The sequence below is a fragment of the Osmia bicornis genome, chromosome 7 (assembly GCF_907164935.1).
Source record: "Osmia bicornis bicornis chromosome 7, iOsmBic2.1, whole genome shotgun sequence".
In the NCBI taxonomy this organism is placed as follows: domain Eukaryota; kingdom Metazoa; phylum Arthropoda; class Insecta; order Hymenoptera; family Megachilidae; genus Osmia; species Osmia bicornis.
In genome coordinates, this window is record NC_060222.1 from 5,815,414 (window position 1) to 5,839,011 (window position 23,598).

The 23,598-nt window shown below is 37.9% G+C and overlaps 4 protein-coding genes across 10 annotated transcripts; 2 read left to right on the plus strand and 2 right to left on the minus strand.

Moving 5' to 3' along the window:
• Positions 1-575: 575 nt before the first annotated feature.
• LOC114875360 (putative gustatory receptor 28b) lies at positions 576-5,007 on the plus strand. The gene is made up of 8 exons (XM_046286539.1): positions 576-671; positions 738-872; positions 2,734-3,002; positions 3,068-3,247; positions 3,324-3,573; positions 3,817-3,885; positions 4,690-4,779; positions 4,846-5,007. Exons 1-8 carry the CDS (start codon positions 576-578, stop codon positions 5,005-5,007), a joined length of 1,251 nt encoding a protein of 416 aa, XP_046142495.1.
• A 926-nt stretch (positions 5,008-5,933) lies between these two features.
• LOC114875344 (protein KRI1 homolog) lies at positions 5,934-9,310 on the minus strand. 2 transcript variants are annotated; one of them, XM_029185509.2, is made up of 9 exons: positions 8,954-9,310; positions 8,781-8,872; positions 8,314-8,709; positions 7,750-8,248; positions 7,441-7,679; positions 7,115-7,375; positions 6,895-7,052; positions 6,254-6,824; positions 5,934-6,169 (listed from the first exon to the last, which is right to left on the minus strand). In XM_029185509.2, exons 1-8 carry the CDS (start codon positions 9,063-9,065, stop codon positions 6,263-6,265), a joined length of 2,319 nt encoding a protein of 772 aa, XP_029041342.1. In that variant the 5' UTR covers positions 9,066-9,310; the 3' UTR covers positions 5,934-6,169; positions 6,254-6,262. The 2 variants fall into 2 exon arrangements, with proteins under 2 accessions (XP_029041342.1, XP_029041341.1); XM_029185508.2 differs by lacking the exon at positions 5,934-6,169 and having other exon boundaries at positions 6,192-6,824.
• A 197-nt stretch (positions 9,311-9,507) lies between these two features.
• LOC114875350 (DNA/RNA-binding protein KIN17) lies at positions 9,508-11,218 on the minus strand. Its single transcript, XM_029185517.2, has 2 exons — positions 10,555-11,218; positions 9,508-10,476 (listed from the first exon to the last, which is right to left on the minus strand). The coding sequence occupies exons 1-2, from the start codon at positions 10,958-10,960 to the stop codon at positions 9,704-9,706; spliced, it is 1,179 nt and encodes a 392-aa protein (XP_029041350.1). The 5' UTR covers positions 10,961-11,218; the 3' UTR covers positions 9,508-9,703.
• A 2,126-nt stretch (positions 11,219-13,344) lies between these two features.
• LOC114875398 (inactive ubiquitin carboxyl-terminal hydrolase MINDY-4B) lies at positions 13,345-21,213 on the plus strand. Of its 6 annotated transcripts, none has more exons than XM_029185623.1 (11): positions 13,345-13,678; positions 14,687-15,062; positions 18,311-18,396; positions 18,468-18,685; positions 18,749-18,971; positions 19,047-19,112; positions 19,803-19,873; positions 19,943-20,093; positions 20,158-20,357; positions 20,806-20,958; positions 21,030-21,213. In XM_029185623.1, the coding sequence occupies exons 2-11, from the start codon at positions 14,909-14,911 to the stop codon at positions 21,073-21,075; spliced, it is 1,368 nt and encodes a 455-aa protein (XP_029041456.1). In that variant the 5' UTR covers positions 13,345-13,678; positions 14,687-14,908; the 3' UTR covers positions 21,076-21,213. The 6 variants fall into 6 exon arrangements, with proteins under 6 accessions (XP_029041456.1, XP_029041457.1, XP_046142291.1 ...); XM_029185624.1 differs by having other exon boundaries at positions 14,759-15,062; XM_046286335.1 differs by having other exon boundaries at positions 13,345-13,528.
• The last annotated feature ends 2,385 nt before the right edge of the window (positions 21,214-23,598 follow it).

Here is a 23,598-nt window from a genome sequence, read left to right on the forward strand (position 1 = left end):
CAAAATATTAATTATTAATCTATGTTATAGTGCGTGACCTTGGTGGCAACATATTTGGTCATCGTAATACAGTTCAGCTTAGACACCGATACCGTCGATGATTCGGTGACTCAAAACAGTACCATTCATTGAAAATAGAATTTAATTATTTCAAAACAATTGTAATTTAAAATAACAAACTAAATATAAACTTTAATAATTCGTACTCTGTCGCATCAAGCGTAGTTTCCTCCACTATGGCGGTAAGTAGTATAAGTCCGTAATAAACGCGACGCGACCATTGTATTTTTTTTTCATTATAATTAATGTCTTAAATTCATCAATTTAATTGGTAATCACATGTACTTCTCGGCAGTGTACACCGTAAAAACGATTAATCATTAAAAATTCAATTTAACGACCGATCTATATGATAGTAACAGCAATTTCATTACCGTAATGATATCGATCCAGGTAAACTATATTCATTATTCAACCGTCTATTAATTTCAACGAACGCGACAAGATAATCGTCGTAACCGTAAAGAGCGAACAGTGAAGAGTTGAGCTTCAAAGTGTTCCCTTCGAATACAAGTATGTACGAGCCAAAAACGATCGATCGAGCGATTTCACCTCTGCTCTTGATGCAATTAATAACTGGATCAGGCGTGTTTAGCGATTCGAATAATCGTGTAATTAAATTTTTTGAATATATCTATTCCGGATGCTATATGACAATATTTTACTACACGTTCCAGTACGGTACTGAATTATATGATAATTTGTACTTCTTAAACGTGTTCATGCTGAATCGAATATCTATTAAGTATACCCACATGGCTAACGCAATAATAATGGGCAGTTTAATCGCTCTAGGACGACTGAACGCAAAGGTAAAATTTTTTAAATAAAATCTGACAGGGGAATGGTCAAAAGTGGATGGTAGAGTTGCTCGTCCAGGTTATGTTTATTCGAAAGTGCACGAAACGAGGAGTTTATGGTGCAATTTTTCGGTGTCATTGGCAATGGGTTCAAAAGTTATGGGACTTTGAAATTTTCATATTTTTAAGTGCAAGTGATCCCTGAAACTCATTTTAATTGTTAGTAAACATCATTTAATCATCTCAAATTCATGCATTTGTCACTTTTACACTTAATTTTCACTTCATATTTCGATTTCTCATGTTTTCAAATCATTTGCTCTTGAAAGTATGAAAATTTCAAAGTTCCATAACTTTTGGAAAAATTGCACCATAAACGGTTAGATTGCAGTTTGTCGGGTAATTGATCTCGACTATTTTATCGGATAGATCAAGGTCGGAGAAGACGATAGGAAGTCGATATCACGTGGCGTTACAAAGTTATGGCCATTTTAAGCTAAGCTAAGCTAGGTTAAAGACTAGCTTTTCTAGCTGAGGAGAACTGAGCTAAGCTAATTCAAAGGCTAGCTATTCTAGCTGATAAGTTGGGTTGGGTTAGGTTAGCTAAGCTAAGCTAGGTTAAAAACTAGCTTTTCTAGCTGAGGAGAACTAAGCTAAGCTAATTCAAAGGCGAGCTATTCTAGCTGATACATTGGGTTGGGTTAGGTTAGCTAAGCTAAGTTAAATTAAAGACTAGCTTTTCTAGCTGAGGAGAACTGAGCTAAGCTAATTCAAAGGCGAGCTATTCTAGCTGATACATTGGGTTGGGTTAGGTTAGCTAAGCTAAGCTAGGTTAAAAACTAGCTTTTCTAGCTGAGGAGAACTAAGCTAAGCTAATTCAAAGGCGAGCTATTCTAGCTGATAAATTGGGTTGGGTTAGGTTAGCTAAGCTAAGCTAGGTTAAAAACTAGCTTTTCTAGCTGAGGAGAACTAAGCTAAGCTAATTCAAAGGCGAGCTATTCTAGCTGATAAGTTGGGTTGGGTTAGGTTAGCTAAGCTAAGTTAAATTAAAGACTAGCTTTTCTAGCTGAGGAGAACTGAGCTAAGCTAATTCAAAGGCTAGCTATTCTAGCTGATAAATTGGGTTGGGTTAGGTTAGCTAAGCTAAGCTAAGTTAAAGACTAGCTTTTCTAGCTGAGGAGAACTGAGCTAAGCTAATTCAAAGGCCAGCTATTCTAGCTGATAAATTGGGTTGGGTTAGGTTAGCTAAGCTAAGCTAAGTTAAAGACTAGCTTTTCTAGCTGAGGAGAACTGAGCTAAGCTAATTCAAAGGCGAGCTATTCTAGCTGATAAGTTGGGTTGGGTTGGGTTAGGTTAGCTAAGCTAAGCTAGGTTAAAGACTAGCTTTTCTAGCTGAGGAGAACTGAGCTAAGCTAATTCAAAGGCTAGCTATTCTAGCTGATAAGTTGGGTTGGGTTAGGTTAGCTAAGCTAAGTTAAATTAAAGACTAGCTTTTCTAGCTGAGGAGAACTGAGCTAAGCTAATTCAAAGGCCAGCTATTCTAGCTGATAAATTGGGTTGGGTTAGGTTAGGTTAGGTTAGGTTATTTTCTGGATTCGAAATTATCGGAAAATTTTTGAAAAATTGTAATTTTTTAAAATGGCCATAACTTTGTAACGCCACGTAATATCGACCTCTTTCTCCGACCTTGATTTATCCGATAAAATAGTCGAGATCAATTACCCGGGAAACTGCAATCCAACCCCATAAACTCCTCGTTTCATGCTCTTTCGAATAAATATGTATAGTCTGGACGAGCAACTCTACCATTCCCTTGTGAGTATCGAGAGCATTTTTCAAGAGTAACATCCACTGCTTTATTCTTTTTTCGAAGAAAGTGAAGAATGTAATTGCACTGTTTAACAAGTACGATCAAACTGCGGAGGAAATAGGTTTTCCTAGGGAATATCGCGTAGTCTATCAATATCAATTATACGCATTTGCGATCAGCGCGCTGTTCATTTTGACTAGTGCAATCATTCAGTATCTGCTGTATTTACCACCGATGCTGCAACTGTACAAGAAGACAATTATTATCTTCGTCCTACATTTTCCATTGCTACTAGACAGCGTCGGCGTTATCTCCTTTTGTTTCTGGATCAGGTAGAAATTAAATTTATAATTTAAAGCTTGAAATTTCGAAGTATCCAACGTCTTTCAAATACCAGATGCCTCGAACTGAAGTTTCAACAATTGAACGATCTACTTCGAAGCATAGAAGCGGCGAAGCCGGATTTACCAGAGGAAAAGAGGATCCTGACGATGGTCTACGATTTCAATAATAAAAAATTCAGCTCGCTCGAGAACGATGACATTAAGGGAGACGCCCTCACAATGAGACTAATAAAGTGAGAATTCAATAAAATTCAATTTTCTAATATTGCTTGATTAATTAATATGCAATTGTTTTATTTTTTTATCAAGACAAGCTCATCTGGAGTTGATCAAGATCGCCGATGTCGTGAACAGCACGTTTGGAGTACAAATTTTGCTGCTGATATTCTCTGCTTTCAGCTACCTCGTTACCTTCCTTCACACAAATTACAAAATCTTATGGCTGAGTCCAGGCATGGAACAAACCGTACGACTCATCGTACTTCCAACATTCGCGGCCTGTTTCTTCGGGTTTGAAATATTTGTTGTGGGCCACGCTTGCGGTAGAACCAGCACCGAGGTAAAGTGATTTGGTAATTTTAATTAACAAGCTAAAGTGAACTGGAGCGAGATTCGCTCTAGTGCCAACCCTTCTTCGGCCGGAAGTGGCAAGAAAAAAAAATTTTTTCGACCATTCGTTGAGATTTTCACCCACTAAACACAATGGCGCAAGAATTTCTTCGATAACTCTTACCGTTTGACCTGTACAAAAGTGACAGTCCCCTTCTCAAGATTTTGCTAACATATTCTTGTTTTTTTACAGAGCGCAAGCACTGGGGATCTCTTCTGCAAGCTTTACCAGACATCTACGAGCAAGGAATTTCGAGCAGAGGTGAACCCTTTGAAAATTCATTAAGGTGGGCAATACAATTAGAACTTTCAAAAAATGCAAATTTTTTTTTTTGCATAAATTGTTAGTTCAATATGTCAAGAATATCATCCCAAAATTTGAAAAAGAAATTCGAAGTATTTTTGAAGCTATAGCCTCCGAGCGTGACACGCCTCTTGAGCATTGCTGTGGCCAAGCAAAACTTTAAACGCGTTTTTCTCGAAACATGATTTTTAGAATTGCCGGGAAATGTAACTCAAAAACTATTCAACCGATCTTTCTGAAATTTTTATCACAGCTTCAGAACACTATTACCTTGTCGCTAAACCTAATCTTTTGTGTAAAAAGTACTTTTTTATTGCAAAAAATATTGAAAAACTACACAAGAAAACCTCTAAAAAATGAACATTTTATCCAAACGCATGTGAATCTTCCAATTCTCAATTTTTCAATTTGTAGTTAGGTTCAATTAGAAACTATGGGTATGAGTAACAAGTTATTTCTGTTTCCAATGTTTGAGAAGGATAGAACGGGCGCTACACGTCACGCCGATCTCCACCTCCCGCGCGGACCTGTTCGACTATCATATCAATAAGACGGCCATTTTGAAAAATTAAAGATTAAAAAAAATATGATTTTCTTCCTTAATATACATGTTAATAAATGCAAAAGTTTCAAAAATGTACGAGTATTTCTTCCTGTTCAAAAAAATTCCGCAAAACCTTGCAAATTTATGGCTTCCAATTGTATTGCCCCCCTTAAATATTAACAAAAATACTAATTTTGAACAAAAAATTGTTTATACAGATTCGAGATTTCACTCTACAAATGGTCCAGAACCCTCTGACGTTCACAGCCTGTGGATTTTTCACAGTGGATCACTCGTTCATCTTAAGCGTACATCAATATTTTTTTAATTAAAATTACTAGTTTATATTGTCATTAATTTTGTTTGCCTTTCAGGTAATCGGTGTAGTCATCACGTATCTTGTGATCCTCATTCAAATGGAAGATACGACGACAAAAACATACCGTCGATTGCTTGAGAATAATATTACAATTGAAAACGACGCACCTATTAGTTGCAATGATTTTAATATGAATTGTACGATAAAATACAATTAAAATTCGTAATTGGAATCTTATTTCTGGAGTACTTAAAGTCTCTCCGATATACTCCCCAACAATTTTCCGCCAATTAGAAGGTGGACAGGGATGATGCCTCAATTACACTACACCCCATACGATTCCAGATGGAGGCGTTAGTCCGTGAAATTCGGTAATCTTGAAACTCGATAGTTCGTAATTCCACTTTGACCTGTCCCTAACAGATTCTTCATTTCCAATAATACCACCGATACGTGCCTTTCAAATATTCAAACACTCAGAAAAATTCTTAGGATACAAAAAAGATCCAATTTCTTCAAATTTTCAATTTTTACATTGCACAACACACCCCCACATTTTATCAAGAAAATCCCTGAAATCACCTTATGTAAAATGTTTAGTGCTTCCTTTTTTTATACGATTTGTTTGAATTTTACAACAATTGCCATAGTGTCGACACGAGTTTACAAGGCGTATAACATTAATTGGGTATTAAGGGTGCGAACGATGGTGGCCGTCAGGAGCCACCTGCTACCGTGGAACATCCACTGGAGGGGCGAGGAGAATTGATATATTGCACCCAAGGGAAAGTGGGACCAGTTTGGATGGGTGCAAGTACCGTGCCATCCCTAATCCTCTCCCATCTCGTTAACTAAAATTCGTAAGAGACACCTCGGCTTTATTGTCGATTAAATTATTCCAGTCGGTGAGAATTGAGTCCGCAGTAACATTGTAATTGAACATTTCATATATCTGCAAAAACGATTTTTTTAACTGTATCCATAAAATTATATTTCAAGCTATTGATAGTGCAATAGACATTTAGATACCTGATTAATAACAATCTTTCTCAATAATAATTAAATTCTCTTTTTTGAATTATTTAACTATACAAATTGTATAATTGGGAGATTGTTAAGTGTAATACAGATAGCAGGGAACTCGAGCGAAGCGGTTTCCTTAACCGAAGCATATGGGATGGATTACCGATGGAGATTTTAGAAAAGTAAACGCAGACAGGCTGCTGCGATTCTAATAATCCTCAAACGTCGTTTATCATGTCGAAACGGATTTGCCCTAACAACAGAGACACTCCTACTTGAGGGTGGCAGTGTTCGAACCCGTCGCATCCTTGCCGAACATATTCCCAGCTATTAAATAGGGCGTGTTACGATATCCACTAGGACAATGTAAAAAAGAGTATCAACAGAAGGACAAACTATTTTAATATCAAATAATATATACAGATTTATACTGTATTTACAGTATGTAACTATTGCTGCTGTTTTCCATATTTTAATTTATTCTTCAACTTCTTTGGATTTATTCCATACATCTTCAACCTCTCTGGATTCAATGAAGTAATATCACCATTGATATTATTATTTTTAGTGCCTTTTTTCTTTATTTTACCTGTCTTCTTCTTTATCATTTTTTCTTTCTTTGGATGTTTCACATTCGATTCATCTGGTTCTTGACCTTGTTCTTTTTGTGGTTTATCCTCGACAATAGGAGTAGATTTTTTGGAATTATTGATTTTACGCTTTTTCTTTGATGGCTGTTCAGACTGTTCTTCCGGTTGCTTTCGCTTTTCTGTTTTTGAACTTTCTTTTGATTCCTTGCTTGTCTTCTGATTTGCATTAACCTTAACTTTCTTTTTACTTTCAGTGGGTTCTCCATCATTTACAGATACAGTTTCAGTAATCCATGAATTATTCTGAACTTCTTCTTTCTTCTTCTTCTTTCTTCGACGTTTCTTCGTTTCTGTAGATTCGGCGATATTCTGGTTGTCTATAATTTCTTTTTTATCTGTCTCTTCTTCATCCTCAGGATTACTAAAAAATATTAAATACAAAATATAGCCTGCTGTAAAAAAAGACAAGTGTCTTTCTTTTATTTTCTTACGTGTATAAACTTCGAAGTACTTTTTTCTTCAGTGCCTCGTTTCTAGCCTTTTCTTTGTACATTCGAACATCGTTTAACTCCGCATGATCTGGCTTGTGTTGTAAAGCTTTCTTTAGTGAACACCATTTATTTAATTCTTTATCGTCCGCTACTAATATCTAGTAAGGATAAATACATAATTAAAGGTTATTTGTATTTTGAAAAATAATATGAAACTTACCTCTTCGACACTTAAACCATAATCATTTGGCACAACTTTCCTATACTTAAATCTACACGGTATATCACCAATCATATCTTCATAATCTAAGGAATAATATTTGTCAAAGTATTCTTCGTACGATTGGTATACTTTTGGATCAAATTTGGGCTTTTCTTTAGCTATTAGTTCAGCAAATTTAGATTTCCGTCTACGTTTCCTTTTCTTTGTACCTTCTTCTTCTTCCTTGACACTTTTAGATGGATCATAATCGGCATCCATCTGAAATTATATTGATTGAATTGTAGTTCAACTGAAGTCATTGAAAATAGTGATAAATTAAGTACATTAAAATCTGGATCTTCGCAATGTGGCCCTTCGTTATAATAATCCGTATTAGGATCGTAATCGTCCCACGTATTTTCGATCTCCAGTTCTTCGTCGATATCCGGAAATTCAGGTTTAACATTTTCCTCGGTAGCTGCATAATAATCATCGTTGAAAAGCTGTGTCATTTTTCGATCGTGCTCAGTTGGGTCAAAATCACCCTCTAAATCTATATCGTTAAACTGTATATCATCGTTCCCTGTAATTTTATTAATAATTTAAGTAGGCTATAAACTAAATACAAATATAATAAATTTAATATTAATTACCTGTGATTTCTTTTAATTTCTCTATTTTCTCTTCGATTTCTTTTCTCTTCAATGCTTTTAATTGTTTCAATTCTTCCTTTTTTCTTAACTTTTCTTCTTCCTTTCTCTTCTTTACTTCCGCTCTCTTCTGCGCTCGACGAGTGTCTTTTCTTCGCAAAGAATTTTCCAAAGTACGCGGATACCTTTTAATGAATTCCTGATCAGGTTCTTCAAATCTAAAATTATATTTATGTTCGAATTCCTCTTGTTCTACAATATTCTTTTCGTCCTCTGATAAATTTTCATCGCTATCATGAACTATATGTTCATCGTCCACATCTGGACCAGTATACTCGTTATCTAAATACTTATTATTTAGTATATAATCTCTTAGAAACTTCTCATTTGAATCCAAATTAGGATTGGACCAAAAATCGCGCAACGGTTTAAGCACCTTCTGTTCATTTTCATCTATGGCAGTTTCTTGCCCTTTTAACCATTCCTTGTAATCTAGCTCTTCCTAAACAATAAAAATGATATTACCTATTTTGCAATAAAAGATACAGACAAACAGAAGTTTCTTACTTTTTGTTTTTCACTTTCAGATTTAGTTTTTGGTCTCAATAAATCTGTGTCTTCTTCTTCAACATCGTGCAAGGCATTCTTAAAACTTTCTTTCAACTGCCTTTGTTCTTGCGCATATGTGATTTTGCTACCATGTTCCTCGTTCATTTTCAATGTACTTTCATCCTCGCTATCGCTAAATTTTCCTTCTCTTTCTACAATAATATTTCGTTCATAGTCTCTTAAGAAAACAGCTTTCTCTTTCTTTGTTTTGTATTTCTTTTTTTCGCTGTATAATTCTTGTGCTTTATTAGTATCATCAAAAAATGTTACATCTTGATTATAAATTTTTGGATCTTTCTGCTTTAAATAAGCTAATGTTTTATAGAAATCTTTATCAAATTGCTGGGTCAATTCCTATAAAAAATAAACATTATTAAATAGTAATGTACATAAAACTTTTTTAGGCATACAAAATTATGATTTACATTTTCTTCCTCTTCCTCTTCAGATGAACTCTCAGTATCAGAATCCTCATCTGATGTTCCACTTCCACTAACGTTTCCATACTTCGTTTTTACTGAAATATAAATACTTTTATTTATAAATACTCATAGCATAAAGTTACTAATAAACGTGCTGTTGTTGTAAAGGTACTTACATTTATTAAATTCTTCTTTCTGTCTCCAATTGTTGTAATTTTTAGCATAATCCGTGTTGATCTTCAATTCTTCATCAGAATCGGATTTATCACCATTAAATAAAGTAGGCATGGTATCAAGAAATCATTTAACAATCGAACAGATGCTGTATGCAAAGACAGTTCTTAAATTTTTAATTAGTTTAACAATTATAATAGTACTATAATTGCTAAACAATATTATTGTTCTGCTACAAATAAAAATATCTTATTTTTATGGAATAAAAATTTGTTTATTCTTGTTATAATGTTATGGAGTTGCAGAATAAAATATGAAGGTTATGTTTCAGCAAAAGGTTATGTTACAAGTCAAAACCACATGGAGCTTGCTGTATACATATACATATATACATATACATATATCTTGTATAGGAAAGAAAATACAAATAACTTCTTAAATTACTTTTATTTGAAAAATACTGTACATAAAACGTTCGATGCATATTTTGTACGCAGGTGCTCTCTAAAATACATAAGTAATTATTTACAGGTATATAAATTATTTTGTTTGCCAGTTAATACAGACTAAAATAGAATATCTCCATTTTATTGTGTATATGTGCAAAATACAAATGGAATATTTGACCAATATTACAATCACAAAAGTAGCAAAAGTCTGCAAAATATGGACAAAGACAGAAATACAAATAATGCATTTTATCAAAATTGTTACAAGTGAAACACATTGTTTCCAGTCTTTAAGATAGGTAATCATGTCACGTATTTACAAACTTGCTCATAAGGTAACTTTTTAACAACAGTATCGTTCTCCTTCAACTTTACATCAATGCAATAGTTTTCTATATGGACTTTATGCACTACACCTTTCATACCCTTGTATTTTCCCCAAAGAATTATAATATCCTTGCCAATAGCAGGTATTACGGTCTCTAAATATTCCTGATCTATCTTTATAACATGATTTTCGACTTCTTCAGGTGACTTTAATTTTACTTTCCCCACGAAATTGGAATTTTCAGTAGACTCAATTATTCCTTTTGCTTTATAATATCTTTCTCCAAGAGTCTTTGTAATTACTTTCACCGTTAAGTTCTCTCTTAACCAACCTTCTTCATTGCTATCATCTGGATCATGTTTAGATTTATGTTTATCAGTCTTTTTAAGTGAACTTTCTTCCTCATTTTCACTTAACTGTTCACATTTTATATTAGAAACAGAAATTGCTTCGCTACTGGTAGAACCCATATCTGTAACTTTTTCCTTTTTCACAGAACTGAGAAGTAACTTTGGTTTCTTATTTATTTTCAGTTCAAGAACCAAAGGTGTATCATTTTCAGGACGTGTCAACGGCTCCATATAAGCCTCATTTTGTACACTGGTTTCTTGTTGACCCTTTTCCACTTGTTTTTCTATGAACTCCATCATCCTTTCTTCGTCATCTTTATCCATCTTCTGTTTCTTTGCTTTTTTCTCTTGAGCAGCTAGTGTTTCTGGATCCCTGTCTATGTAAGTTACATACCAGCCTAAAAATAAAAACAAAATTTTAGTAAATAACAATACGAACTATATCATTACTTATAAAAATCATGAATGTAAATTGCCTTTCTCTGTTTCATCAACAACACATTGTCCAGTACGTCCAAGCCATTTAACAAATCCAGTTAAAGTGACCCACATTGTAGCATTCATGTGTACGTGTCCTCTATCTGAGATATATTCTTGATAAACACGATTAGCAGGTACACGTCTGGTACCAAATTGTCTCTTTAATAAATTTAAATAACCATGAGAAAATTCCTTTGAAAACTGATCCATATAACGTGATGCATTGTCAGCAAATAACAATAATTGGCGATGGTGAGATTCTGACATTGTGTGACACTTGAATCCATTTTCGTCTCTGCACTGTTTCTGACACATCTGACAATACCATCTTAATTTCTGCAAACCTTTTGCCTTAATTTTATTTGCAATGTACTTTGGTGTTCCTACTTCGTGTTTACCCATTGTTTAAATCACTGTGGAATTAAAGATTAATGAATGAAGTTTCTTTACTCAAAACTATTTTAGTCAGTGCTTCATGTAGGTTATACGTCATTAAAATCTTTTGACAAATTTAATGTTTTGTCATTTAATTACGTATAAGTCCTTATTATATTTATACACTGGTATTGTGCATAATGAGAAGCTGTGCATTACACTAATAAAATGAAAAATTCTATTAGATTCAGTGCACTATTTTTTTTATCGTGTGCATAAAGGTCAGTGACTACAGATAGTAGAATACTAGACATGCAATATACCGCTGGGGGTATTAGAGACCCCGAAGCACGAATGCATTATGGCGTTGCGCGTGGATTTCAGGTGTCTAGGGATTTTTGTATAAATGTTACGTGGGTAAGGTGCCCGTGGAGCGCTAAAGCACTCTGCTCGCGGCGCGAGTTTTAATAAAGTACACTTTATTTTTAAAGGTAAAATAATAGTTTTTATTCCTTTATTATTCAGACTTTATCTTTTTATGAAGAATGTATGCAAACGGGTTGAAGCTTTGAATCGTTCTGAGCTTGGCGGTGAAGATCCTCGATCGATGTTGGCTGCCATCCCCTCCTCGCTGGATCCTGAATCCTCCCTCAGGATCATCCCTGGTCCAATGGTGGTGGGGCCCATCCCTGTCCGGAGGCGGTCCCTCTCCCTGGCTTCGGTCCACCCTTGGGCGAGCGGAAGATGGTGGTGCTCCGCCAAGACTCGAGAACGATTCTGTGCACACGTGTTAAGAGAAAGCGTGGGATCCAGAGAAAACGTAAGATAACAAAAGGTCTCGCGCTAGCGAGCCAAGGCAACCCTTAAGAGAATTTACGACCCTCTGTAAATAAACAGGATGTCGAAGAGACTTCGACAGTTTCAAGAACCAACATGATTTTTGTTACGAGTAACGAATTAGATACAGCCCGCAATAAATTAGCTCTTTAGAAATTTCAAGTGTGATAGTCTTATTTCTCCGGATTTCCAACTCTCTCCCAGCACGATCACCCGTGTTGAAAGTTTTACAGTATCTTATCTTTTGTCTGTACATTCCTTTGAATTTTGGCTCCTAATTTATGAGCATTGATATAACATTATGCAGACATGCTGCAGTCATACTCTTATGGCATCGTCGCCATATTACATTTCATTCAGTGCTAGTGATTACAAGCTTGCGGCTAAATTCACACGATATCACACACATACATACAAGCGAGGTTCGCAACAATGGCATCTGGGGTGTCAGGGACCCCGAAGCACTTCGCGCTTTATATATATAAGATAAGATAACTGAGAAACGAAATTAAGTCAATTAAATAAATAACTGAGAAAAGAAATTACGAGCATTAAATAAATGACTCAGAAATGAAATTGGGTAAATTAAATAATAACTCAGTTGCTTTTTTCAAATGATTTATTTACCAAAGTGAAAATTGGATCAGTTTGTAGTTTAAAAAGACCGCCATAAGCCAGACTTTTAAAATTCGAATCCAGCGCCATCTATCCAGAAATCGCGGAAACCAATCGTCGAGTAGTTTCCGCCATTTTTGTATAGATGGCGCTGGATTCGAATTTTATGTGGCGACCGACGTCGATGCCGATAAGGAAGATTGCCCGTCAAGACTTTTCTCACCGTCACCTTTGTCGAACTACATTTATTGTTCATTTGTCTCATTTCAAACAAATTGGAATTAGTTTTATGAATATTCATCCCTCTCAAAATCCTCAATCCATTCAGACATGTAAACCTTTAAATTTATCAATTTCAAATATATTATTACTATTTAAACGCAATTCATTCAATTTAAATGTGGGATAAGCTCCCATATTTTTTTTAAAAAGACCGCCATAAGCCAGTCTTTTAAAATTCGAATCCAGCGCCATCTATCTGGAAATCGCGGAAACCAATCGTCGAGTAGTTTCCGCCATTTTTGTATAGATGGCGCTGGGTTCGAATTTTAAAAGACTTTGGCTTATGGCGGTCTTTTTAAACTACAAATTTGTCAAATAATTATTTTAATATAATTTTTCTGTTTCTATCTTTTCAGTTGCGGTTTAATTTCGCAATTAATTTATAATGAACATGTGACGCTACCGAAAGCCTCATAATAAATAATATAATTGACGTTTGCACACTATAAATGATATAACAAATGATTACTACTCATTTTTAAATTAAGTTGAAAAATGGTCATTTTATGGAACTGACTACACTCTCAATTCAATTATAAAACATATTAGAATATTTATATTTTTTACAATATCTACAGATTATTCAGCAAGTAGCGAAAACAGTATACATTCTAATCGATTCTTTAAATCAACCACTTTCTAACATCTTCGCAGTAACCTGTAAATCTAATCGATCATTAAGTAATCAAATACTCGTAGTTGCACGTAATCTACTGTAACTTCGCTCCTGGTACTATGCCACTCACTCAGTTCAATTTCATATTGCACTTTGGCAATATACCAGGCGTTATATACTACACGTTTCTACACACGCAAACGTTTCCGAGAATGCACGCATGCAAATACAGTGCATCTTATAAGGTCAATAGTAAGCTATTATCGAACAATTTCATAGCCTAAAATAACAGAAAATTTGGCGCTATCGTACAATCACGTATTCTTAAAATCTATCATTGTCTTGATAATTTTAATGAAGATACTGTTTTATGCAGTTAGAGAAGAAGGTCGCACGTAAGTATTTAAAGTGTGCATAGAAGCACACTTATACAAACACAATATGCTCTTATTCGAAATTCTATATCATACATTCGAAGGCCGAATATAGGAGAATCTATTTCGAACTAACGCGAACTTGAACTTAACGATACGACGTAATCTTGATCGTGGATCCACAGTATTCAGGAAATTAGTAATTATAGACGAGAGAGATAAGATACATGTTCTAGATGAACTATACGGTTATTCGTACACGGAAATTATGCAATAGGGTCGTTAACCTTTGTTCTAGAAAGATCAAAATAATCCAGTGTATTGTGAAAATGAAAAATAATTACGGTATTAATTTCGACAATAAGTATTAGATTGCTATATATATATCAAATGACCAGTTTCGAAACGTAGAAAGTCAGACTTGATTTCATGACATAAAAGTATTGCAAAATGAAACTTATGACATATCAATTGAAAGCTTAAGGTCTTATCTTCTCTCGATTATTATTTATTTGACTAATTATATTAATAGCGTCGATTACCAACGACCGCTACAGTAATCAACGCGTCAGCCCTAATTCAGGCGCCTCTAAATCTAACGCGTAATAACTTCTTCCAAGCAAGGATGATTTTCCGAGGTGTTAAGTTCTGTAGTACTTTCGTATCCTGGAGTTCATGGCCCGTCGTTATGCATATACCTATCCAGAAGCTGGTGGGATGGTAGCTCGTGCGCGGCGCGATGAACCGACTAGACTCGGCCAAAAGCTACCGGAATTATTAACTCCTGTCAGTCTAGGCAGCTCGATGCACCAACGAGCACTTAAGCCTCTTCTACTTGTTAATACACTTGGAGAACGTTAATCGATCGACGTCTTACAGATCAAACTCCAAAGACAATTTCCATTGACTCTGCAGAGATATCTTCTTTGGTCAATTCATTGTCTCCGGAAGTTCAATCCTCCTGCACTAAATAGACACATCTAATATTTAATCTATTTACGTGAAATCAACTATCTACTCTTTTCATAGAATTAACTAATATCTGTGATATACGTGTAAGGATTAAAATCAGCTCTTACCATGAAGTCTTTTATTTCCAAGGATTTAATTAATTGAAACAACGATGTCCCTAACCTATGAGGAACCTCTATAGAACTTGTTCATATTAAAAGATAGAGGTTTATGATGAACCTTCTTCAAGATCGTCGCGTTGAAGAAGCTTGAATAATTTAAGACTACATAGTGTGCTTGATGACTGAGAACACACCTGCCAGCATGGAGGAACTTGAAGAAACGAAGGAGAGTAACAACTCGTGTTCGACAACCACCTCGTCAGCATCTGTACGGGGCAAGAGACACTGCACGGAAATGCGAGCAGAAAAGCCGGTCTATCTTCGACAAAAAGGTACGATCGTCCCTTGGAACTGTACAAAATTATTAAATATCATTGCTGATAACTGTACATTTTGTCTTAAATTAAATTTCGCAAGAAATTATCGAGTCAGTGAATTGGATCGTTGAATCATGAAGAAACGAGCCGATTTTTTTGAAGGGTAAATTAAGCCGCGTTATATCGGCACGTATAATCGTCGAATGCAGATGTCTGTTCCGACGCGAATTTGTAATTCGATAGACTCGATTACACGCGAACACGCGATTCGACCGACTTTCAAGCATTTTCGAGACGTATACAGATGAAGAACCCTGGCCCGTTATCTTATTTCTGTGTGCGAAACGAGTAGCCATGTGTTACACACCGTTAACACGAATTCAGCGCAACAACTGATAAAGAATATAGATTCGACTCTTTTCCCATGATATTTTCATTCCAGAAACTGGAACGAACCGAAGTTGTTCAAGCCAGGGTGCAAAAGATTCGATACTTTACAGTAACAGTTTCTTATTTCGGAAAGTTACTCGTTTCGAACAACGGAGATCGCAGACAGGCACCAAAACTATTATCTTCGAAGACGAAAAAGAAATCCATGTAAAGGAGAATGGGTTGGGCGAGAACCGATTTACACGTATGTATCTTCGCAAGGTTCGCGTGTCACGCAAAGCAGTTCTCGCGAAACGGATATATAATACACCGGTAAATGGTACACGCGTGTGCAAACACAATAAAATGGTAAATGAAAAGACGAACACCACGTTCGAGGGTGTACGATTGCTTTACGGTGTATGAAATTATCTCGCTAAAACGGCATTTTCAATCTTCCATACCGCTCCAGTTAGAAAATTGCGGAAACAAATTTTACGTTTGCTGCACCGACTGATTGCAAACAATTGCATCATGATCTAATCCCTATTCTATCTTTAAAATCTTGTTACATTTACCGTATGCTTAAGCATGTTAGATATATTGGTTAGATTTTCAACGAGGTGTATCCGATCACGGTTCTGGAATAAGTGCCATACCGAATCTCATGGTCCTCTTACCAGAAGATGCAAGATCTTCCCCATTCTGTGGCCAGATCCTTCTACAGGGTGATCCTCTCGCTAGAGGACTCAAAGGAACACTGGCGACAATGGACCCTATGACCGCACCATAAAGAGGTCCGTATTGTCACGTGCCAGCGGGGACCTACCCGGGTCGAGACGGCTGTGTGTGCCTTCATGGTGCGGTCTAGGGGTTCATTGTCGCCAGTTCCTTTGTGTCCTCTAGCGAGAGGATCACCCTGTAGAACACCCTTATCTCATTACACGTGCCATGTAGCGCCATGACTTCGGATCATCGACCACATACGCGTACCTTTGAAGATGTCGTCGAAACAACGGAGACGATTTGGTGGTTTAGTAAATAGTTCATTTGTTGAGACAAAGTTTGATACAACTGTTATATCGACGTTACGACCAGTAGAAAGACGATGAACTACTGACCTTAGGACCTGCGGAGAGTTCCATTTTATAGAGGGATTTTTAGGGAAAAATAATGGTAGGGGTATCCTGTGAAATGGATTTGGTGATGCAGGATTTGGGAAGGTTGCGAAAACATAAATATTCGTGACATGGACAGGGACGGATACATATATATTGGGAGAACCCATGTGAAAAGGGTCAGCTGCCAGTTAGAGGTTATGATTGGGAAAGGAAAATGGAAAAGGTTTGGAAATATAAATAGTGACTGCATTTGCTTGTCTTGGGACCGCAGATTGGGTCAGTGCCAGGTATTAAGGAGGAGACAGTAAGGTGATTGTCAATAAAGAGCCTTGTGGAGTTGGGAATCCGCTCTGCCGTTCCGAAGCTTTTTGCTTATACCGGTGGTGTTAAAGGGCACATAGCGCTAGTTTTAATCCATTTCCAACGTCACCTCCGTACCAAGGGGTGACGGGCCGGAGCAATTCCGCTCATGGCAAGCCAATCATCGCACGGGGAGAAGACCCAAACACCAAACTCTTCGTCGGCATGTAAGGAGTTTTGCTCTAGGACGCGTCTACTTTATCAAGCTTACCTGCGTGATCTCAGCTCATCCCACCAGGCGCTTCACGTCCACGAGGAGACAGTAAGTACTTTATCGTCGATTCGTAAACAAAACATCGGCGACTCTCAAAACTCATCGCTCCTGAAGTATCAGCTAAAGGTTCGGTTACCGCCAGTCCCAAGACCGACGACAGACATATGGTCCCGGGTATCGATAATCCCTTGTAAAATAGGATGAAGTCCCTAACTGTATTGACCCTGACACGTGTCTCACCTTCATCAAGTACTCGATGTTAACAAGCATACATCGGTATGTACAGTTACATCAACGAGGTCTTGATTTACGGGAATTCTATATCGCTTTCATCGACAATACCTTTAGGAGATAAGGGTACTGAAATAAATTAAGACTGATTCGGTTAAGCGATCTGTAATCTTCTTGGCTCTTGCGGAACTCTTTCAAAAAGATCTCTCGCCACCCATCGCTGAAACCTCAACCACTCCCCTTGCCATAGCGACTCCACGGCGCACCATGCTTATATAAACATAGATAAGGGCCTGATGCCCGAACTGGCCAACGCTTACATACCCAAAGGGTGAAACACCCTCTTGGCCTGCTAGAAGAAGCTCCAGGTACTTGCACCTATCTCTGGAGCATCAATCATCCATAACACGTACACAGTTCGATCAGATTGCGTGGGTCGGGACATGTGCCATGAAATGACAGACAGACAGACAGACGTTATTAGGGCATGTCTGTCGTTCAGCTAGGCCCGAGTGCCTTTGGACATCCGAATTGACGCGTTTCGTGCTGCTTAAAGTTTCACGGACTTCTTGAGATATCAGGCTGGATAAGCGCATATAAATGGACTTGGAATCCAGCACGAATTCCAATTGATATTCGATAGCTTGGTGCGCTGGTGTGCCAGGGTGCATCAACGGGTGACAATCGTCAGAACCCCTTTGTGTCCTGTGTCGATGCTTCGTTCCACTCTCTGCGGAAGCATTTCCTTTCGGAATTCATACAAGTATCCGAGGATCAGTTCTCGTTCCTGTGATTCCATCGTGTACGAAGATTTCTGTATCTTTCTGGTGAGAGATGCTACTGTCTGCTAGAGCGGCCAGGTGTGCAGCACTCATGGGAGAGCCTGATGAACTTTATCCAGGTGGAGAACTCGAAGACAGCGTGTAATAGAGACAAGAAGGATAATGGTTCTTGTACCTCTGTTTCAGAGAAAATTCTATACCCCAGGAACACCAGAACTCTGACCAAGACGGTGGTAATCGGAGGCAGTCCAATCGACGAAGAAACTTGCAGGGTAATTTCTTCCTTTGGTACTTGAAATCCTATAAAAGTACGCTTTTATTAGGTTGAATGTTTCGTCGGCAGGCTTTAAGAACTCTGGTTTTTGGGAGTTGCGCCAGTCCACCGAGACCAGAATGGGCAAGAACCGGATTGACCTTACGACCATACGGTCAAAACTTGGCTTTTGGTTTACGAGCGCCCAGGAACACGACCAGAGGCCTTGTCACTGCGGTCCAAGCCATCATGCTCAAGCAGTTTCTGTTCAAATGTAACAAGCAAGACGCTCGTGCCAGCCCAGAAAGGTACAATGCAACTCAATTCGTCTCATCTATCAAGAACAAACACAACACTTTTGTTCAATATAGTCTGCTGAAGCCTTCGTACGACAGGCAAATCGATGTCCTGACTTCGGCAATAGCAGAAATTATTTGGCGATGCGCCGGAGGATTCGTCGCGCAGAATACTGGTGCGCAAAATCAAGGTGTTACTGGAAACGCGAACACGGCCAGAGCTATAATTGCTTTACCTCAGGAGATACCCTATGTACAGCACACTGTACGGTACTTTCAGGATGGATTGACAGAGACTGTACGTAAAGTAATAGTACTTTTTACTATCTAAATCGACTTTCAATCATGTACACGATAATTAATGTGTTTCTAGCTGCATTTATTCGAGCTTGACTCTCTGGAGGATCTCGAAATATTTATCAAGAGATACCTATATTTGGTAAGTTAGCCCTTTGCACTCTGGCCTAGTGACTCACCAACAACTCCAGCACTATATTAGTTACAAGTGTATGTTAGAAATTCTAAATTTCGCGATACTGAATCGATCAAGGTTCTAGGATAAGTGCCATACCGACTCTCATGGTCCTCTTACCAGAAGATGCAAGATCTTCCCCACTCTGTAGCCAAATCCTTCTAGAACACCCTTATCTCCTTACACGTGCCATGCAGCACCATGACTTCGGGTCATTGGGGTAACTTTGAAGATCGGCGATCGAACCCTCTATCGCCGGGTCATAAACAAAACATCCGCAACTCTTACTTAGAATTCGTCGCGCCTCAAGTATCACTTACCGCCGGACCCGAGTCCGATGACAGACATAGGGTTCCGACATCGGCACCTCCGATATCCTTGAAAAGCTGGCCAAATCTCCAAATGCATTGACCCTGCCACGTGTCATCCTTGCACACGTGCCGACGCTGACATATACGTGTTTATAAACACGTTAAAATAAACACACGCATCAGTTTATACAAAAGCGATCAAGTAAGCAAAACAGTCCTGTCGTCATAGCAGCGACAGTGGATTTAAGGTTCATATTTCAAATGTCGCATTATGGGCGACAATGGAGTGCAAAGGGTTAATATATCTTTTTGCATTAAATGCATCTGACTGAATTCATTATTTTAGTTTCAAGACGAAGGTGGTCCTGGTGCCATATTGTTACTGTACAGTGCTCTGCTTTCAAGAGAACTTCCTAAGTAAGCATCGTCGACTTTTACGCAGTCGATAGATTTTCATTTCTAAATAATAAATCTTCGTTTGAACAGAGTTAGAGCCGATCTCGAGGACCCTAAAGCATCCTTACTAAGTGGTTGTTCCGAAGAAGGTCCCACCGCTATTGTAATTCTGTCGTTAACCGGTCGTGCTTCGCCTCACTTGCACAATGGGGTGCTGCACGTGGGGGATGAAGATACTTACGTGAGCAATTTTCTTCTTTATTCCTTTTCAACCTTAACCTACGGTTTTTCTTGCATGTTTCAAGGCTATACCGCAATGGGGAGTCCTTGTGAGAAGCGAAGTAGGGTTCCTCGTTCACGAGGGCGATGGGCAAATCAACAAACAACCTGGTTCTCGTCTTAAGACTCCTAGTTTACCTATTTGGGTCACCTTGTGTCATGGACACCATGGTGTTCTCTTTAATACGAACCGCGAGCTGCTGAGAAATTATCATGCTGAACGTCGGTATGATTTTTGTTACCTTTTAACAGTGGCGGCTCGTAGGTAAAATTAGTGGGGATGCTGCTCCAGAAAATTTGTAACCTTTGTTTCAAAAAACCGACATTACAGGAGCGACAGTGCTCTCTCTACTGCGCAGCCTCGCGCGCAGCATCCTATGTGCGCATGCGCACGCAGTCAAATACCACGCCGCTGGAACTGTGAAGCGCATAGTTCCATACAAAAATTTTTGTATCTTTTTTATAAACTGGGGATGGTTATTGACATTAAGCTTAAGGATTATATATTGTGCAAGTATAAAAAAAAAATTAAATGTTATCGATAATATCAAGTAGAAATAGGGGGTGCTGCAGTTCCATAATGCCTATACGCGAGCCGCCACTGCTTTTTAAACTACCTGTAATTGCAAATGTTTCTCTGTTTGAATATCATTCAAAATGTGAATATTTGTAAGTTTTGAGGTTCAGTATTTCACCTGTGGTGGTAGCCACGCCACCCTAACCGTGGACACCAGGTCAAATTCGGAAAATGATTTAGAATTCGAGGGACCTAGCAAAGAATGCACGGATATCGCAGCGACTCCATTGGAAAAGCTTATTCGTTCTAAGTAAGGAATCACTCGTGTCGTCTAATCCTCAAGAATAATTAATAATTTTCCTTTTTGTACTTGCATTTCAGGTGGCAAGACGCTTGTATACAATGGAATGGAGCTCCCTTGATGTGATTGCACTTTAATCCTCTATATGTGTCTCTGCAAAATCATACAAATATTGACGTAACTTTGTATTTCACTTATTCAAACATTGTAGCATGCTCGATGTGTTTGTAAATGTTTCCGTAAAAATTAAACATTGTAACAGAAGCTTACGTGAAAGTTATTTTCTTCCTGAAGAGCGTGCGGAAAAATTCGATAAGAAGCGATGCGAGCGTTTTACGTATTCATCAAACATTCTTGAACACGCGATCGCGTGAAACGAGTCTTCGAACGTGTTGGTAATTAATCGAACCTTAACGAGTTTCCGACTCTGCCTGAAATTAAAACAAGAAATCCTATTCAATGAACGTTATAGCTGCAAAGAGAGTGCAACAATTTTACATTATAATAAAATACTCTTCAAATACTCTTACTGATAGATTATAATCTTCCAAGACTCATTTGCAGCTCTATGAAGCATCAAAACTTACATTTTCACAGACGAACCATCATCATCCTCATTCACACAGACAATCACCAATTAGAGAGGTAGAGCATAAAAATCAAAGGAACAATAGACTGTTTCAGTCATTCTCGGACATAGGATTTCGTCTTAGACGATATCGGAATAAAAAGGGTAAGGCAGGAGTGCAGTTGCATGTGAGGACACACACGTACCCGTCGAATTTCCTGCCAACGAAAGTAAACACCTGTTCGAAGTAGGGCCAGGTAGGCTCTCGGTTGGTTGTTTGTTCCCCCTTCCTAACAATGGAGAACTCGACTTCCCGAGTGCCGGTCTACCGAGCTCTTTACTCGCTCGAGTTTCATAGTAGCGAGTTCTACCGTTCGACAGGTGTGTTCTACAGGTCTCTTCATCGATTCCTTCGTGACAGTACATCCACAAGGCATGAACAATAACCAGTCTTTTTTATAACAATTTTAAACGAAAGTTCCAGTGAACCCTAAAGGTGAATCAGATTTGTAATTTGAGGAACTCTATCCAGTTTTGTGATGAAATATTTTGAAAAGTTGATCGCCAACAGTGATAGGAATTATTATACTTGAAGTGTGAGCTGGTTCATAGATAGCTGGTGAACGGTGATGATGGATTGACGAGGAATTTGTTGATTCGAGAAGAGGGAACCAAGTGGAAACTTGAGTGCTGAAGGGTGAAATAGTTCTGCTGGTGATTCTGATCATCTGGTACAGTTCTTGTGGTAAGTATGGCTTGCACACATCGGGGGAGAACTGAGCGGAGCAGAAGTTTGTAGAATATTATTTAAAGTTCGTTGAACTATATTTCAGGAATTAAATGAAACCTTTTCATCTCCAAGCAATAATCTTCTTTCAACAATGCAAATATGCAAATATCCTCTATGTCATGTTCTTTCTCATCAGTAGTAAAAAGTCTGCTTCCATATTCGTACTTTCTTTACTTTCGTGAAAGCACAGGTTGAAATCGAGGGACGAAATGATTCATCGAGCCGCTTCTTGTAACCACCATTGAATTGTTGGCGTCGCGAATCGTAGCCAGGAGGGAGGACTTTTACGCCGGTTGCCCATGGCAGTGCGTTTCAGTTTACGGTCTGTGAATTCGAGGAGTATCGTGGCCCACATAGCCGTCGTATCCGGCTCGTGCATCCCGTATAAATCATTTGGCCCTGCTTGGAATCCATTTTCCCCCGGTTTCGCGGATTATTTCCGCTTACTCTCGCGGCAAACTCTTTTACCACTCCATTTCAAACGTAATTGGCGACGATTACGACAGCCTCTTATATCAATCCAAAGCTTAAAGCATCTCCCTGTCGAGCAAACGTTTGAAAGAAGGAAATCACGATTCTCAGGCTGGTATACATTTTTTGCCTATCTTCAGCCTACTTTTACTTCTGCACTTCAATCCTTATTGCCCTTCTTCGGTTTCAAACACGTAAGATCGGCAAACTATCGCTCTCGCCACCCCCACCTGATGTCGTTCCAGGTACCTAAGTTTCACGTAATCAAGCAGTTTCTTCGCATGCTTTCTAACCACGCGTTATGTTTACTCGTTACATACATACGCGCTCCTTTTTCGTCGAAAAACATGATCGAACATCGATCGAACAAATGTTTGCTCCCGTCTACTCGTCGAAAGCCTATCGTTCTCATTCGCGAGAAACAACCCTACGATTAACTGTAACACCAAAGGAACTTTTAAAACTACGGTATAACAATTAAAAGAAACGACTCGAAATTGTTTTGGAATTATGAAAGAGTTTAGAAACTTGGACTTATCGCACGGTGGTTGAAGAATTTAGAAAGCTCATTTCCTTGCTTGATTATTACAAAACTTACAATATACGCGAATCTGTATTAACAAGGGACATTACCCAATCGACACACGCCGATTTTGATGCCCTTTAAGTATGATATAGAACTGAAAAAAATATTTGACACGTATTTTTTTTTATCGGCAATCGTCCATGCTGAAGGGGTAAAAAAAATAGATTATTTTTCAATATATTTTTTAAACAAATAAATTTATCAAAAAGGTGGCTACATAGAAAAATTTGCTGT